This window comes from Arvicanthis niloticus, chromosome 2 (assembly GCF_011762505.2).
Source record: "Arvicanthis niloticus isolate mArvNil1 chromosome 2, mArvNil1.pat.X, whole genome shotgun sequence".
NCBI lineage: Eukaryota > Metazoa > Chordata > Mammalia > Rodentia > Muridae > Arvicanthis > Arvicanthis niloticus.
In genome coordinates, this window is record NC_047659.1 from 128191606 (window position 1) to 128210313 (window position 18708).

At 46.6% G+C, this 18708-nt stretch overlaps 1 protein-coding gene across 3 annotated transcripts in view; it reads left to right on the forward strand.

The window, feature by feature from the left end:
• Dhx35 (DEAH-box helicase 35) overlaps positions 1-18708 on the forward strand; it is a 60402-nt gene that overhangs the window by 32074 nt on the left and 9620 nt on the right. For 2 of the 3 annotated variants that reach the window (XR_013108950.1, XM_076930159.1), the window contains exons 11-20: positions 664-822; positions 2941-3151; positions 5770-5894; positions 5979-6035; positions 7699-7753; positions 11197-11292; positions 12894-12988; positions 13459-13536; positions 14828-14957; positions 17694-17775. Coding sequence is in view for 2 of the 3 variants with exons in the window: in XM_076930159.1 (XP_076786274.1) it covers positions 664-822; positions 2941-3151; positions 5770-5894; positions 5979-6035; positions 7699-7753; positions 11197-11292; positions 12894-12988; positions 13459-13536; positions 14828-14957; positions 17694-17775 (1088 nt within the window). In the remaining variant the exon portion in view is untranslated. The remainder of the gene's footprint in view (positions 1-663; positions 823-2940; positions 3152-5769; positions 5895-5978; positions 6036-7698; positions 7754-11196; positions 11293-12893; positions 12989-13458; positions 13537-14827; positions 14958-17693; positions 17776-18708) is intronic. The other variant, XM_034495687.2, reaches the window with a different exon arrangement.

Below are 18708 nucleotides of genomic sequence, written 5' to 3' on the forward strand. Positions count from 1 at the left end.
AACCAGAATACTGTCTTAAGGTTGTAATGCTGCTCGAGCTGCCTCCAGCTGCAATCTTTTCCACTGGCAAACATTTCCCATAGTCAGTATCTCTCCTCAGGAAAGCTTTCAGTGATTGCATAGGTAACAGCTTGCCCGTGTGAACAGTGCTCAGCATGTCCGTAACGGAGTGCTGCTGACGACGCCAGTCCCTAAGAGCTGTGTAAGAATAGTCATGTAAAGAGTTTGTGTATGTGTATGGCATCGATGTGCAATGAGTGCAGGTACCTGTGTGCAGGCCTGAGGAGGGGGTTGGATCCCTGGAGCCGGAGGTGTAGACAGAGTAGGCCGCCTGACATGGGTGCTGGGAACTGAACTCTGGTCTCTGCAAGAGCAGGAGAGCCTCTTCACCGCTGAGCCGTCTCTCCAGTTCCTTGTTGTTTCTATTCATGGGATCTCTTCTATTAACTGCGGATGGTTTAGTTTTACTAATTAATTGTACACTTACAGAGCTTCATTCCTTTGACACTGTTATTTGGTAGCATTCGATGAAGTGTCATCCTCAGTGGGACATGGCAGTACAGCAGCTCCTGGAGGTGACCACAGCTGAAGCCCCTATTCCAGCATTTGTTCCTTCAGTCTGAGAGCTTGACCAGCTTCTTTGCTTTCTGGTTCCATGTTTAGGAAGAAGTAGAAACCGTTGTGTCCATGCTGATTGAGCAGGCTCGGGCGCTGGCTCGCACTGGGATGAAGAAACATCTCCGAGTTCTCCCCATGTATGCAGGACTGCCTTCTTTTGAGCAGATGAAGGTGTTTGAAAGGGTGTCACACAGCGTCAGGAAGGTGAGACTCCTAGTGATCAGTGGTCCTTGCAGCCATTGGTAATCACATTAGCTCCCCTTTGTACTGCAGAATGTTGTCTCTGGTATGTGTATGTATTATTCTGTGTTCATGTATGTGTGTGTGAGCATATGTGTGTAAGTGTAGGTATATGCCACAGTGCGTATGTGGAGGTCGGAGGAAAACCGTTCAAGGCAGGATGTTTGCTGCTGTGTCTTCAAGGCTAGCTGGCCGACAAATGCTGGGGCTCCTCTCTGCCTCCTCTCACTGGGGGGATTCTGGGATTACAGACTCATGCTACCCTGCCTGGCTTTCTGTGGGTTCTGGAGACTCAGGGCACATACCCAGCCAGCATTTTACCTACTGAGCCATCTCCCTAGACCCTGTTTTATTGTTTTAATTGAGGTGAACTTTGCTAAACTGGACCTTTCTTTCAAATCTTAGGTCTATGTCTCTATGCAGTAGATCTAAGAGTCCACAGTAGATAATGTGCTGTTAGGGTTTCTAACCCTGCCCAGAAGGGCCACAACGACAGTGATTATCAGTGCAGGTCACCTCCCAGAAGGGCCACAACGACAGTGATTATCAGTGCAGGTCACCTCCCAGAAGGGCCACAACGACAGTGATTATCAGAGCAGGTCACCTCTTGTAGCTTTTCTTTGTCCACTGAACGGTTTTCACAGCACATTGTTACCGTAGCCTCAGAGACTGTCATGGTAGATTATGTTCAGTGGGAATTAGATAGTTACTAACCATGGCTCCTAAAGCATTTGTTAGGCGTATCAGTTTGCCCTTAGAGCCAGTTTTAAGTCAGGTAAATCTTTAGCCTTGAAATTAGGTTAAGGATGGGTGTGGTGGCAAGAAGCTTTGGCTAGGAGGAACCAGGTGCCTGGTTTCTGCCTCCCCTGCCCATCCTTTTCCCTAGAGGAGGACTATAAGGGGGTAGCTCAGAGTGCAGTAGGTGACGGATGGCCTGGGTCTCAGGACCCATTCCCAACTTAAGGCCACTTGGTATGGAGCAGTCCAGATCTGCCCAGTCACACATGAGCCTGTCAGCCAGGGTGCAGGCCTGGCTTCCACCTGGGGCTGCTGTGTGCCTTGCCATAAGTTACTTAGCTTCAGATTTCCTAGCTGTAAACATGCGTAATGAAACATTCTTATTACATTTATTTATGTGGGGTGGGGACAGGGCACATATGTGTCATGTGCACAGGTGGAGGTCAGAGTGCATGTACAGGAGTCAGTGCTTTCTTTCTGTCACGTGTGTCTCAGGGATTGAAGTCAGATCTTCAGGCTTGTCAGCAGGTGTCCTTACCCACTGAACCATCTACCTGCCTCTGCAATAGCTTTTACATATAAAAGTAGGAAGATTTTTAAAAAAAGATTTTATAAAATGAAAAGTGGTTGAAAAATGTTGTGTGCATCTTATGTACATGTCCCCAGCTGCGTTAAATCTGACAGGAGCGGCTGGCAGGTCGCCAGAGACTTGACTGGTGCACACTAGCTGGGCCCTCCTCTCTGTCTTTAAGCTCCTTGTACAGTGGCTGTGTTGGTAGTATCTCCTTCCTCTGTGGTGCTTCTCTGTGGTCTGAGGTTGTCCAGTAGGTCTGAATTTATATCCCATGTTTTAGTGATATTGTCTCTGGGCAGCCAGTGTGAAGGGGAAACTTTGTTATAATGCATACTGTATAATATATAACATGTATATTATAATATGTGATGACACAGCATATACTATTATGTATATCCCAGGTTGTGCTTTTTCCCTGGTGCCTGTTGCTCTCTGAAGTTACCTGCTCTTTAGAAGACAGACATTATTGGACTGACCGTGTGCTCAGTGTTAGCTTCTAATCTCTTTGTGTTTGGACAAAGAGATTTGTGTTTCCCTTGGACAACTTTGGGGAAAGCAGTGGTCATACTATGTGCATGAGAAAGCAGTGTTCAGGAGCTTGGGGAAGCTGCTGTGTATGGTTATAGAACTGGAACATTTCCAGCTGGCATACTGGTCTTAAGCTCCTGCCCAGCAGCATGGTGTTTGAAATAAAAGTATGTCTTTAGGATTTTTAAACTTACTTAAAGTGGAAAGAACCAACTAACTAGTTTTCTTTCTCTTTTTGGTAGGTGATTGTAGCCACCAATGTGGCAGAGACTTCCATCACAATCAGTGGCATTGTGTATGTGATTGACTGTGGCTTTATGAAGCTTCGAGCATACAACCCCAGGACAGCTATTGAGTGCTTGGTGGTGGTACCAGTGTCTCAGGCGTCAGCCAATCAGCGGGCAGGACGTGGTGGGCGCAACCGCTCAGGAAAGTGTTACCGCCTTTATACAGGTATGTATGGTAATTCTTAACAATTTTGGGTTTTCTTAGAGTAGTCTGGGCTTTGGATTCCAGGGCAGACATTTGTCCCTTGTGTTCCAGAGCTGCTGTTTGTCTATCTGTCTCTTTCATTGAGAATGGTAATGAGACATACACTACTCCCACCATCCACCCCAATGGATCACACCTTCCTGCCTTCCTAGTGTGCAGACGGAATTTTCAAGTCATTAATTCCCTCCTGTGTCCAGTACCCACTTACTCTGTCTTTTCATTCCTCCTTTATGCTGTTTCTCTTTGGCCCTAGGGATTGATTTGTGGTGCCGGACGTAAGTGTGTGGGTATGTGGGTAGACTTGAGACATGAAGGGGAACCTTTAATTCTTTGAGGAATTGCAGAGTTGTAGGTATTGTAATTGTGTGTTTAACTTTTTAAGGGATTATTTATTTTTGAGGCAGGATTTCTCTGTGGAGCCCAGGCTGGCCTTAGCCTCAGGGACCTCCCTACCATTGCCTCGCAAGGTCTGGGATTTAAAGACATGCACCACCATTCTCAGCAATGTTTTTAGTTTGAGGTAATTTTATTTTGTGTGGTTTGTCTGCATGTCTGTCTGTGCACCACACGTGTGCCTGGTGCTGAGGCGGTCAGAAGAGGGTTACAAGTCCTGGAATAGCATTACAGATGATTTTTACCTGGCATGTGGGTGCTGGGAGCTGAACCTGGCTCCTCTGCACGTGCTCTTAACCAATGAGCCATCTGTCTCTCCAGCTCCAGCTCAAATGGCATTGGCATTTCATGTGTCAAGGAAGTCATGTGATAAGATGCGGACTAGAGCTGGGCAAGTGGATTTGGGTGGAAGGTCACTGGGCCCTTAGTCGTAGCTGCTTTAGCATGGGTGTGGTTGGGAAGGGCCAGGGACAGTAAGCAATGTGTTAGTGCCCACCCTTCAGATTCCCAGCTGAGTTTTCAGAGCGTGCAGCTGTTCCGTACTCAGATAGTTTCGTTTTCCAGAACTTTCCTAGACGTTTCCTTCGCTCCTCTGCTCTCACTTCTACTCTGCCTGATTCTCAGCTGTGTCTACTCTTAGACACGTGATCTGCTGCCCACTGTGCCATTCATACTGCTGGTGCCTGGGGCTTGTCTGTCTTTGCATCTTCTCAGTGGAGCCAGCTTCTCAGCTAATGACTTGTTTCTGCCTTGGCCAGTGGTATGCTTGGGGCTTGGGGAATGTGGTTGTCCTGGTAACAGTACTGTAACCACAAAGGTCCTCCTGATAGTCTTGGCAGCTCCTGTATAGCTTCTCCCCAGTTTCTGCTCTCCTCCTTCCTGAGCTTCCCATGGTTTATGGCAGGGGCATATGTCCCTCTTGGGCCTGTTGTCTGGTCTGGATCCAGGTCCTTCCTACCTCTGAAGGTCCCCAGAGGCATTGCCTGTGGCTTCTGCCCCTCCTGACCTATGCTCTGGGCTCTGGGGCCTTTGCAGCTTCTTTGTCTCATCACATCTCCATCTCTGAGCATCAGCACCGCTTCTCTCAGCATCTTCTCAGTGGGGCCAGCCTCTCAGCTAATGACTTGTTTCTGCCTTGGTCAGTGGCGCCTGGGGAATGTGGTTGTCCTGGTAACAGTACTGTAACCACGATGTTCTGAAAGCTAAAGAACTCCCTTTCCTGCTGTTGTTTGCCATCTAGAACCTTCCAGCTAGACCCATGCATTTGGCAATTTATGTTACACAGTCCAGAATATTGGTTGTCTGTTTTCTCAGGAAACTTTTCTAAAGTTTGTGTTGATAGTAATGTTTCTTCAGGAGACTTTGCTATAGTTTGTTTTTTCTCTCTAGTTAACTGAAGCCTTCTGATCTAAATGGAGGCTTCGTGATGCTTGTGTTTAAGGAGGGTGTGCATCTGTATAGCGATCAGACTTATGTGGGAGGGTTTGGTGTGTGTAATCCATAGACCTTCTGAATATACACAGAAAGTGATTTCAGAAGAGCCTTCCTTTCTCCCCACCCTTTGATCTGGTTTTCATAAATCTGCCCCTGACTCTCTCTCCTTCTCCTTCCGCCCCCATCTCTGTGCCTTGGGGTGCTCCTGTCTGAGTCACCTTTTGCTCCTGTGGGACGTGCAAGCACAGGGTTTCGGGTGTGACTGTGCATTGGGCTCCTTGGTTTAAAAACTAGGTCTGTATGAGTTCTGCTCTTTGTGAGTAGGTCCTTTGTCAGACTCTAGGGCAGTTTTGGTGATTTGGTTTTACATTCTTCTTTGCTCCTTGTGCTGTCCTTGCTTCCTTGAAGCAATCTGCCCTGTGCAGAGTGAACAGCAACTGGGCCTGAGAGTAATTACCCACATGCTTGCCACTTTCCTTTTGTATTTCGCTGACAAAAGCATTTTCGCTGAAAAGCAGCATTTGGAAGTAAAGGTGAGTAAAGTAAAGCTTCTGTAAAGGGTATTGTTCAGCTCTCGGTAGCTTTGAAGCAGAATGCTCCTTCCTAAATGTAAAACTAACTCTGGATCATAGTGTTGTGCGCTTGGTCCCAGAACCCCAGAGCTCTTGTCCGAGGTAGAGCAGGAGGACTCTGCTGCTGGACAGGTGCATCTGAGTGACACATTTGACCCACGTCTGATTTCCTGTCCTTAGAGGAAGCCTTTGACCAGTTACCTCAGTCCACCGTCCCTGAGATGCAGCGCAGCAATTTGGCCCCAGTCATCCTGCAGCTGAAAGCTCTAGGGATCGACAATGTCCTCAGGTTCCACTTCATGTCTGTAAGTCCTGCTTCTGGCGGAGGAGCTCTTGTGGGTATGGTGGAAGGACACTGGTGAGGCATGCCATCTTTCTTCCTCACACAGCTAAAACACCATATGCCATTTGGTCCTATCCAGGGTGTGGGGCATACTGGCATCCAGGTGAGCCGGAATTCTTCCTCTGTGGCGCCTGTCCTTCCTCCTTGGGGAAAGAGAAGTCAGTGGGTAGCTAGAGGGCAGCTTGACCAGTGCTCAGAGAGAAAGGAAGGGGTGAGTCAGGACATAGTCTATGAATGGGCTTGGCTGTAGAGTTCTAAGGTTGAGAGAGCTCAAGGCTTGGGAGGGACCCTGTGGCCCATGGTATCTGTGATGATTTCCTAAGGCAAGTTATAGGAGTGGAATCATTAGCCTTCTGGAGGCTCCTGATGCCCAGCTCTCCTAGGTTCCCCACAGCAGCATGCAAGGCTTGGCCTGCGTGCTCCTGTTACACCCATATACTCTCTCAGGTGCTCAGGTGAAGTGTGGGTGAGTGGGGAAAGTGCTACAGTCATTGTTCTTGTAGATTTTTTTTAAAGTTTATTGGTCACTTTATAGTTCATATAAAATTTTAAGCTTACTATCTGCTAATATTTGTTAGTAATTTCCATGAGTCTGCTGTTAAGTAGTAAAGTATGACTTCACTCTAATGTCATGTTTTTGGCAAATATACATAGTTTTGTATCTGTCATCTGCCCATTATATAAAAGCTGACTTCTTTGTAGTCTGACAGTAGCTCAGGATTGTGTAGTGATCCCAGGAGCTTACCCTGGAGCTCCTGTGAATACGAAAGACAGACTAGGACCATGTGCCACAGGAACACAGGCACACTAGTGTGGTGCTTGGCTGTCTTGTTACGTTCTCACAGCAGATCTCCAGGTCTGTAAGCTCCCCCACCATCTGTGCCTACCTTGCCTACCAGCCAAAGTGGCTGGAAGCTGAGGGAAGCTTGGTTCAGCTGCTTGATTTGCAGTGATTCCTTGGCTCCCCTGAGAGTGGCCAATCAGGTGTAGGTCCCACAGTGTAAAGTCTATATAGTCAGTCACCAAACCTCTTAAAGATTTGACTTTGTTCTTTGGTAAACAACAACTAAAAGCAAGGACTTAGTTTAGCCTCTGACCCAGCCATCAGGTGTTCTGAAGCCTTCTTTAGATCTTCATCTGTGAAGTCGAGTTAAGTCACTCTGATGTTTCAAGTGCTTGTTGCACTGCAAATTCAAAGGCAAGGCAGTTCAGTCTGGAAAGGTGCTGATCTTGTCAGCTGGCTAACTAGGAAGAGTCCCTTGAAGGGTCTACTGATGTCTGACACCCTTGTGCTCAGTGAGGACTTTGGAAGGAAGGAAAGAGGCATCAGTGCACCCATCACAGCTCACAGTGTGAGCCTGCTGCTCTTTGCAGCATTGGTGTTGTCTGCAGTTTTAGCAGTTTCAACATGTCACATGCTAGCTCACTATTGGCAAGGCCCTTTCTCTGCCTGTGCTGTGCTACAGGGTCTGCAGCTCCAAGTTCAGAAGGGTGAGGGTGCTTAGGGAAGTGAAGGGGTAATTTAAAAGCGGGGCTGTCCCCGCTGATGTAGGAGAGGAATGCCAGTGGGGCAGGTGGTGGTGGGCAGGGGGAGCTGCAGAGGCACTGCCAAGGAAGCTTACAAAGGTGGGAGGCACATTTCAAGGTCCCAGCAGTGTGGAGACTGGATGGATAGAGTGTGATAGTGCAAGAATGAGCCAGCATGGTCACATGTTCTGTTCCTTATCAAAGAAACTAATCTGGAAGGCCTTTGATGTGTTTCACAGCCCCCGCCAGCACAGTCGATGGTTCAAGCCTTGGAGCTGCTCTATGCTCTTGGAGGTAAGCCCGTTTTTCATGTGTTCACCTATGTGGTGATAGTCATTGGAATTAAATTAGCGTTCTTAGAGTCTTTAAGAATGGGATTGGTTCTTCCCATGTGTATAATAAACTCTTTGGTGACATTAACTCTATTCAAATAGAAATACGACAAAAGTAGCTAGTGGCCTATCTTAGGGTTTTATTGCTGTGAAGAGACACCATCACCATGGCAACTCTTATAAAGGAAAACATCTAACTGGGTCTGGCTTATAGTTCAGAGGTTTGCCCATTGTCATCATGGCGGGAAGCATGGTGGCAGCAGGCACACATGGTGCTGGCCAGGCAGCTGAGGGTTCCACATCTGGATCCACAGGCAGCAGGAAGAGAGTGACACTGGGCCTGGCTTGCGCATCTGAAACCTCAAAGCCTGCCCCACAATGACACTCTAATAAGGTAACACCTACTCAGCAAGGGCACACCTCCTAATAGTGCCACTCTCTATGGGCCTATGGGGGCCATTTTCGTTCACCACCATATGGCCAATATGATAGCGTGGCAGAAGCTATAGAGGGCCATCAGCAGGGCCACACTTCCCAGAGACACCCAGAGACTGTCAGATCTCTACACACCTCAGTTCTTGTCCTCAGACCCTTCTCCCTCTTTCAGCCCCACCCTGAAATCCCCTTCATTTCCTTTCTGAGTTCCCGTGGGCATTGGGCGGTAGCAGCAGTACTGTTCGGGCCAGGGCACTCTGTGCTGTGCAGGAAGCCCTGCTTGTTCATTTGAAAACAAAGTATGTATCTTAAGAGAAAATGCTGTCAGCTCAGCTCAGGAGGTACCATGTTTTTTTTTTTTTTTATGAGTGGTGGCCTCTTGGGTTGTTCTGTGAGTATTGAGTTTGTCAGTAAGTTTTAGGGGAGGCTTTGCTCTGAGGTTTTGTCTTGAGTATTTTAAAAATTGCTTTATTGAGGCATACACCATGTACCATACAGTTCACTCCTTACAGCTTTCTGTTTAAGGGCTTCTATTGTCATAGGGTTGTGCTGTCTTTAGTATAATCCAATTTTAGAATATTTTTTATCATTCTGAAAAGAAATGTGTCTCTCTTAGTGCTCACTCTCCACTCCTGTCCTCCTTGGCCCCAGGCAGTCACTAACCTGCTGACTTGATGGCTTTGTCTAGTTGGAACATTGCTTAGAAAGGGAGTCTTAGGTTGTCTCTGGTGGATTGCTTCTTTCACTTAGCTCTTTCTAAGGCTACCCATGGATTGCTCATATCAATGGAGCATTTATTTTTCTTGCTGAGTAATATCCCAGCATATGGACATACTACATAGTGATTTGTTTTCTATTCATTAGATGGTGGGTGTTGTGAATTGTTTCTTTTTGGCTAGTATAAATGATTCTGCTGTGAACACCAGCATGTGGGGTTTGGTGGATATCCTCCTGCCTGCCCCCCAGCTTTCTCTACATTTGATACTGTCTGTCTTTTAAGCACAGTTGACCTAGTGGATATGAAATGATGTCTGGAAGTTTTGATTTGCATGTCTCTGGTGATTTTTGATATTCAGAACCTTTCTGCTTGTTTGCAAGTCAGTGTGCAAGACTAGTTACTGTCTCTAGTCTCTCTGTAGATGGGAATTTCCTTCTAGGACTCCCTTCAGATACCAGAAACCTAGGGATGCTCACTCACGGCTTGTGTAAAATGGCATAGCATTTGCACATAACTCACACATCTTCCCATATACTTTAAGCTGTCTTTAGGTTTCTTATGCTTATCACAGTGTAAACACCATGTCATTGGCTGTTCTCCTGTAGTGTTTAGGGAACCATGACAGTAAAGAGACTGTGTGTGATTGTTTAGACAGTCGCTTTTCTCATATTTTCACACAGTAATTGGTTCAATCTAAGGGTATGGAATCCATGACACAGATTGACTGTATAGTGCCCAGCACTGTGTCGGTCGATTCAGCTTGCATGCTTGCGTCTGCTGTCTTTACTCCTGAGTTGGAGTTCTTGCATGTTCTGATTACAGATCTCCTGTGTGATCATAAATACTGGAGACTTAAATATTGGAGGTGTCGTGTGCAGGTCACAGTCGCCACCATGTTGCTTTTCTTTTGCCTCTTGTGTTGTGTTTTCATGTCTAAGGACTCCTTGGTGTGGATCTGGGGTCCTAGTTCAGTGAGAGAGTGTGTGCTTGGTGTGTCCCAGACCTTGAGTGTAGCCCCTGACATCCCAAGCACTAGCAGCAGCCAGACAAGCAAAGGGAAACAGCACTGCTGACTCCTTACATCTGACTCACAGGCTTTATTCTGAGTTGTAGCTCTTGTACTTGAGTCTGTGATTTGTTCTAGCGTGTGTTTGTGTGTGTGTGTGTGTGTGTATGTATGTATGTATGTGTGTGTGTGCATGTGTGTGTAGGGAGAGATCCATTTTCATTTATGATATTTACATTTCTTTCTCTGTGAAGGACTCATCAGTTGTGACTGTAAAAGCGTTCCACCAATGAGAGAGGTCTTAAGTTTGGGACATTAACATCAGCTTGTAGTGTGTGTCTTGTTAGGGTTTTGTCCCCAGCTCTCAGCATATGACAGGGCTGTGTGAACTGAGGAGCAGGGCATGTTGATTACATGTCATTTGTCCTCTGCAATAGTTGTTCTGAAAGACACACAGCAGGCAGACTGTCCTCAGTGATATAAACATTCTGGAGGGTGTTGGGGAAGCCCCGATTTAAAAAAGACAATTGTATTGGAGCAGAAAGACTTAACTTTTCGGGTTCATTCCAGGCTTTCGGAGCACTTATTTAGATCAGTGAAACTATCGTCTGTATCTTGGGGTTCTTGGGAATCTTGTATCTGATAGTGGTGGTTGGTGTGGTGGTTGGTAGAGAGGCCTGGGGAAAGGTGGAGGTGGTGGGGAAGTGCTGGAAAGATGGAGTAGTCTGTCTACTTCAAGGGGGAGAGGGTCAGGCTTAGAGTTCAGATTCTGGGTGTCCTGCCCTGTGACTGCTCATATGGTATGAGGATGCTGGACTTTTGAGGCAATATCTTTGAACATGTGTGGCCTGCCAGGTCCTAGCTATGGAGTAAGATCCAAAGGCGAGGAAGCAGGGCCCTTGTTGTGGGAACTGAGGAGAGCAGTGAGAAGTAGTCTTCAGTGACAGTGGCTGGAGGCAGACAGAGACCACGTCTGTGCTTTCAGCTCTCGGATCCCACAGAGGGCAGTTTCTGTGGCGTATCCTGTTGGGGGGAGAGGGAGCAGGAGAAGTGCAAGCTGCTGCCTATACTGAGGCCCTTGAATAGAGTTCCTTAAAAGCATCATTTGAACTGGGGTTGAGCTCAGCAGTCGCTTCCTCTTTTTGTGTGTGGCCCTCAGGTCAGGCTGCACTTAGCAGCAGTGAGTCATCTGCTCATCTCCAGCACAGTAGTGCATGCCTCCTGACTTCTTCTGTTCTTCTGGCAGGTCTGGACAAAGACTGTCGCCTAACTGAGCCGCTTGGCATGAGGATTGCAGAGTTTCCTCTGAACCCCATGTTTGCCAAGATGCTGCTGGAGTCAGGTGGGTGGAACCCAAAAGCTCCTCTTGACTTTATGTTGGTTCCTGTGAATTCTGTGCACCCAGGGAGGAGGGACCAGTAGTGGTTTAAAAGTGGCAACAGCAATAAAGTGCTTATTTTTGACTGGTAATAAGATGTGTTTGTACGATGCAGTGTGATGTTTGATACTTGTATAGTGGAAAGCTTCAGTCAAGGTAATTAGTGCATCTAGTACGTTATGGACTTTCTTGTAGCATGATGTGGTTGCCATAGTGTCAGATCACTACAACTCGCTCCTCCAGCCTGAAACTGCGTCCCTGAAGCAACATCTTCCATCTTTATCGCTCATCCTCCTACGAGCCTTTCTCCTGTGTTCCCATGTATTAGTGAACTGTACAGTGTGTGCCCTGTGCTGGCACCTTACACACTCCACTGCGGTCCGTGTTGTCTTGGACAACTGGATTTACCTTGTTAAAGCTTGTGTAGTAAGTTACACCACATGGATCACGTCGTCTTTATCCATCCCTCTATTGATCGCATGAGGCTGCTTCCACATTACTGCAGTGGACACCAGAGTGTGCGTCCCTCCACATACCAACTTCAGTTCTTGTGGGTGGACCCAGAGGCAAGGTTTCTGGATCATGTGACCGCTCTGTTCTAGGTTTCTGAGGAACATCCATGTATTTTCCAAAATGGCTGTGCTAACTTTAACTGCCAAGACACCATCACACCATGTGCCACAGTGGCTACATGCTACATGACAGCATTGTCAAGCAGTATACAGGGTTCCAGTTCCTCTGCAGAGTTTTGTGAGCATGTGAGTTAGGGCAAGGTCTGTGTCTTTACTTACAGACATCTTGACAATCTTGACAATACAGAATCTATTTTCTTTGTGGGAAAGGTGCTGTTCATATCTTATGTTTTTTGTCTAACTGTTACATCAAGTGGCAGTTTATGAAGGCCTGTTTCAGAGCCAGCATGGTGAAAGTTAGCAGTGCGGGGTCTCACCTTCCTTGAGAAACAGATTCTTAGTGCAGCAAGAGCAGAATCCCCTGTGTCTCGGGCAGGGAGCTATGGGGAGCCAATAGGAGTGCAGTTTGCTTGGTCTGGTGTCCTCCTTAGTGAGCTGTTACAGAGTCTGTTCTCAAGAGGCAGCAGCAGGAGCTCAGGATACTGTCCCTGCTACCCTGAGCTACAGGCTTCCCAAAGTAGAGCAGTACTTGGGGAGACAGGCTACCTCACAGATGGGCTGGGCATGAAAGGACAGCTGGAGGAACACAGCCTACATTTCCTCCCCTTTCCCTCTGTGCTTTTACCTGGACTCCAGTGTCCACATAGAGGACAGGAAACAGGCATGCTATTGATCTGTCCTTGGTGACAGGCCGGCGTGGCCCCATCCTGACTGGCATTAAGAGCCCTCAGCCTTAGCACTGCAGGGAGGAATCCTCAGTTGAGACACGTGGGGTCATCCATGACACCGTAAGTACTTATATATGAGAGACTTGAAAAATAGAACTATAAAATTCGACCGTATTTTATAGCACACTATAAGGAACTCATTGGGAAATGCCCTTCTCTCCTTTTGGTGCATTGTTTGTTTACAAATGTGCATTTCATGTTCTAGGGAACTTTGGCTGTTCTCAGGAGGTCCTGAGTATCGCTGCCATGATGCAGATCCAGAATGTCTTCGTGTTCCCTTCAAACCAGAAGTCTCAGGCGGTAAGTTCAGCTTCTCCCTGGGCTTCTTCACACTGTTCTCTTGCATATTCTTGTCAGAACTCTGTTAGAAACTACTGAAGACAGTTGTCTAAAAGAGCCTGGTTTGTACTTGAATTTGTTGTGTATCATGGGAAGTGTTTCACAAGCATGAAATATACCTTCCTGTATATTGTGAAGGTAGAGCCTGTCACCCACACCCATGTGTAGATGTAGTTCTGAAGTTAATGGGTCTGTGTCTTTGCCATATGTTTGTGTCTGTATCTCCTCAACTCCAGGGAACAAATGGCATTATTCAGGAACTTCACCACAGAAAGAATTCAAGGGTAGGGTCTGAAGGGAGTTTAGGAGGTGAACAGCATATGGTCGTAGGACATGGGAGGTCAAGCTGTCAGCCCTCCTGCAGTGTGCCGTGTTCCTCAGCACAAGAGGGTCATGGAAGTCAACTTCTGATGGATCTTTATTCTTCACAGACTCGAGTGCACCGGAAATTTGCTGTGGAAGAGGGTGACCATCTTACCATGCTCAATGTGTATGAAGCGTTTATCAAAGTAAGCACAGCCACACTCGGGGACCCTGCACACACACCCACTCTGATGACTAGGAACAAGGTCAGAGGGTAGTTCACACACACCTGGCCAAGAGACCCCTCTGCTTTCCAGTTAGGTAGATCACCAGCCTCCCACTGGAGATTCCCATCTCGAGTTGCTGGAGAGGCTAAGGGAGGCTCTCTTTTCTCCAGTGGCTGACAGCGCCGCCCCCCAGTGTCCCACACTCACTGGGCTTGGAAGGAAGGGCAGCATTCGAATGGAAAGTTCTGCCAGAATGGCTGAGAGCCACTGCTGTGTGGGCTCTTCAGAGTTGTCCCAGGTTCCCTGAGAGTGTGGTCAGTGAGGCTTGCGTGCTCCTTCTGGGCAGCCTCCCTGTGGGACTGAGAGCAGTTCATAGAACCTAAAATTCCCACTTAAAAGTTAAACAGTGATATAAAGTTCTTAAAACATAATATAATGGAAAGGGAATAATATTTCATATCATTCAATAATATTTTCAGTAATTTTTACATTAAAAAAAGAGAAATAGCAGGGTTTTGTTCTACTAGAGATTCGAGGATGATCACTGAGTAAGTGAGGTACAGACTGAGTCAGGTACATCCAGGATACAGGCCAGTGCGCCATCACCAAGGCGGAGCTTCACACAGGGTCGCATCTACAGATCTGCACCGTGCTGGTCTCTGGTTGCCTTGTGGAAAAATCCTGTGGGAATTACATTTTTAAAATGTTATTTAAACATTTAATTTAATTTAAAGCATTTAATTAATAACACATTTAAAATTTTTATTTGAAAAACTTTACTCCATTGCTTAAAATGTAATTTTAGAGGTACATTGCTCTGCCAGAATTTAAAACAAGACATAATCATTGGACTCAAGTAAACAGAAAGTTAAGCATCATTGGTAGAAAAAAATCCTAGCTTGAGTGCAGATCGGGATTTGAAAATGGTTTCTGCACATGTTGTATTGCTTCCTATAGTTTAATAAGATGAGAGGGAAAGAAAGTTAACAGACTGGTCAAAAGCCACGGGACGGCAGATCTCGGACCCTGCTGTGGTGTATTTAGATTGGCCTCTGCTTGCCTCTCTGTTCTTATTGCTTGGTAGCGTGAAGAGTAGGGTTGTGGAGCAGCAGACAGATTGCTTGGTTGTTACCATCTGCTCTAGAGAGGGGGTTGGGCAGGTCTCATCAAACCAGAAAATGTGGGGAGAGAAAGGAGTTGTGTCGATGGTACTGCTTCGGCTGTGGGTGTCTGACATGGTGAATGTCTCCTCTGTGTGGCCTCTCTGCAGCACAACAAGAGCTCGCAGTGGTGTCAGGAGCATTTCCTGAATTACAAGGGTCTTGTCAGAGCCGCCACTGTGAGAGACCAGTTGAAAAAGCTCCTCGTCAAGTTCCAGGTGCCCAAGGTGTCCAGCGAAGGTGGGTGTGGCCTGTCCCTCCTGTGGCTCCCCCCAATCCCCCGTTCTGTCCAGTTGGGCTGCTAAGAGGCTATGTGCCTGCAGCCAGCTTCACATCTGAGCTGCATACACTCATACACCCATTCAGTGGTGAGTGTAAAGCTGGTGTCTTTCTGGATAGATCCACTTTTATTTCTGTGGACTGTTACTCCTTCCTCCGAATTTCTAAAGCTCATGAAAATGCTTAAAAATTGTTAGCTTCCATATCATTGCACATATAACTAATACAATAATGGTTGTTGCAGAAATTTTACTTTTTTTTTTTTTCTGGGACAGTGTCTCATGTCCCAGACCTCAAACTTATTACATAGCTGTGGATGACGTTAAACTTCCGATCCTCCTGCTTCTGCAAGTACTACTGTATGTGTGTGTGTGTGTGTGTGTGTGTGTGTGTGTGTGTGTGTTTAGTGGGCACAGAGAGTTGGGTCTTTTCTTTTGCCATGTACCTGAATTCAGGCCCTAAGGATTGCCTGTAATTACTTGCTGTACTATCTTGACAGCCCTGAAAAATTACTTTTAAGTGGATGGTATTCATAGGTATTACAAGAAAATTGCATTTTCTTCTCAGATGCAAGTGTTATTAAAGCAGATGCTGCCACTCGTTTAGCTTAGGCATTTACCATTGATAAGGTAGGGCACTTCTGTGCCAGATGGTCTAGCATATAGCAGTGGCTGGGGTAGCCATGTGTGAAGTCCACAGTAGGTTGTATCATGTCAGCATCCTCTCCTTATCTTCCTTTGTTTGAGATGGGGTCTACGGTGTCCTTAGTTTACAGAGGAACCAGGAGGTCCTGGGAGCAGTCACATGACCTTCAGGATGATACAGCTTTAGCCAGCATGGCCAGAGACCAGGAGCCTTCTAGGAAGTGGCACACTGAGTTCATTCAGCACTCTTGAGGCCTGTGGTGCCCCAGCACCTGTTGACATTTGCTGAGAGCATCTGCTAGGCCTGGCGGGCAGTGTTCTCAGTGTGTCGTGCGTTCATTTCCGTCGTGCTCAGCATTCTAGGAAATGTGTGCTAGGTTTAGCTCATGGAAAGAAGGAAAATAATGAGTAGGCTAGAGGTAGCCTGTGAGAGGCAGGATCCAGAAAGTTTTGTTTTATTTTGCTTTTATACTAAGAACAAGTGATTGAAAAATGACAAAAACTTGGTTCTCTCAGGCTTCATGGAGACAGACAGACTGTGACGTTAGGCTGGAGGGCCTTTTAGAAGAGATGTGTGGACGCTTTGGTAACCGTGGGAGACCGTGGCAAGTAGCAGAAATAAATGCAGGGAAGGGGAGATGAGCAGGGCTTGCCCAGGGTACCATGTCAGTGTCACGGCAGAAACAGGACACTTAGAAGGGCTGCCAGCGAGAGAGCATCTGCCGAGAGTCCTGTCGCCTGGCAGATAGATGACAGTCTCACGTCTGCAGCTGAGTCGCTCTCACTGCCTGGGGAAGGGCTCAGATTAAAATGAGACGCATGGAGTCTAAGGAACGAGACGGTATGAAGCTGAGTTTTGAGGGTCACAGACTATTATAATGAAGAGTTTTCACCCTTTATGAAGTGACCCTGAGAAGAAAGCTTGTTGTCTATAGGATTCTGAGCAGCTGGAGAGAAGCTGCATCTGGGTGGGTAGTGAGCAGAGTGCAGGCGTGAGGGAGGCCTAGGAGCTCTGCTGGGAACAGCAACGATAGACAGATAGACCAAGCGATCACCTGCAAATCAAAAGGCATCTAAGAGGCTTGAGAGAGGAGTGAGTTATGTTTTCAGCAGTTATATAATGAAAACTAAGTATATTTTTAAATGACTTTATTGAGCCTATTTGGCAGGTGAACAAAGGATTAGAATATAAAATTCACCAAGAAGAAAATAGAAACATACAAGTAGTAATTAAATTTATAAAAAATAAAAGAATGTAGTCCCCTCTTTGGCCAAAATCTGCTGGAAAGAATTGAGTAAAATGACTTTTTATATGTTGTTGAGACTCCTGTAAGGCTCCCAGCTATAGGGACATGTTTACCCTTGTACTGTATGTCATCAGAGCTAAGGTGGGTATCCATAATTATTTTATGTATTACTGAGAAGAGAATGGCTGTCATTGTGACTGTGTCTGGACTCGAGTGAGTTAAATGGCTCAGAATTGGTGAAGTGGGGGGCATTTTCAGCCATTAAAACATAATTATCCCCTGCATGATAATTTAGAATTCATCTCATGCTATGAGCTAGAGAATGGAGATGCTTTATTCATGAAAGCTGTGTTTGCTGTAACAATAGAAATGTCAGTTAAAAAAGGAACAGAATGTTTGGAAGTGGTGGAGAATTGCAGACTAGCTGACAACCAGAGACGGGCAGTGTGCTTTCATGGCATGTGTCTTAGGGGAAGAAGGCATCTCTATGGCGCTCTGAGCTCACCAGCCATCAGTGGGGCAGCTTCTTGGGTCCAGTCCTCTGTGGCCTGGGGTTGAAGAGGCCCTAGTTACAGGGACAGACCTGCCTTGTCCTTAGCTGCTGCTGGGGGAGGATGCCCCCTTGGATGCTGCGCAGTCTTCAGACATGGGAGGCACAGGGCTGTGTTCAGAGATGACTTTAGGTGGGTTAGGAGGGGGAGGAGAGCTGGGCCTGGATCTTGTGTATCACAGCCCAGGCCTCGGCATGTGGAGCATGGGCTGGGGCCAGTGCTGGGTCTCACCAGGCATCTGTTGCTGTTGTGTAGGTGATCCAGATCCAGTCCTGAGGTGCATCGTGTCGGGGTTTTTTGCAAATGCAGCACGGTTTCACTCCACCGGAGCATATAGGTAAGGAGACTCTGAGGTGACTTGGTGAAAGGGACAGAAAGATGCAGTGCAGAGATGGAAACCAAGGAGCTTTTAACTTGTACCATGCCTCCTTCCAAAACTGAGTGAGGCAGGCTGTCCCGCTTTGTGCAGTTTCTTTGCTCTCTGTGAGTCTTACTACTCGGGGCATCTGTACACAGTGATGGTGTTCGGATGACAGCAACAGATCTGCATGGCAGTGTGGGAGTAGAGCCATTAACTGAGAAACCACTTTTCTCAATGGGTTATTCTTCGTCCTCCATTTCTGTAGGATGCCAACAGTAGTTTTCACTGTAAAAACTACAGCGTAGTTTAGTCTGCTTTTCTCCAGGGTAAATATCCTGGTTCATGGGATTGTTTGTTACTTTAAGTTTGTTTCTTCTGTCCCTCTGGCTTACTGTGGTCTTGTAACTTATGCACCTATTTAAGGTGTAGCTGTCATTGTACCCATTTCTCAGGGTGGAGCCCGGGGTCTGACAAGTGCTCTACCACTAGACTTTACCCTAGCTATGCTAAGTTTTCTTTTTCTTCCTGAACTCTTCCTTCTCACTATGGCTGGCCTGGAACTTCTGATCCCCCTGCCTCAGTCCCCCACCCTCAGGAGTTGAGATTACAGGTTTGTGTCACCAAGACTAGCCACCTTTTTGTCTTTAGCAAGGGAACAATCTAAAGGCTTTCTTCTATCTTTCCTTTGGATTTCTTCCATATAGTATTTTGTTGTTAGCTTCCTCCCCTAACAGAAATGTTGTTACTTGTTATTTGAGGCCAGCTCAGATTCCTTTTTCTAGACACTACAGAATCTACTGAGCAGTAAGGGGAAAAAATGTGTGTTTGTGTGTGTGTGTGTGTGTGTATGTATGTATGTATGTGTGAATGTTTTGCCTACATGTATGTTTGTGTATCGCATGTGTTCTT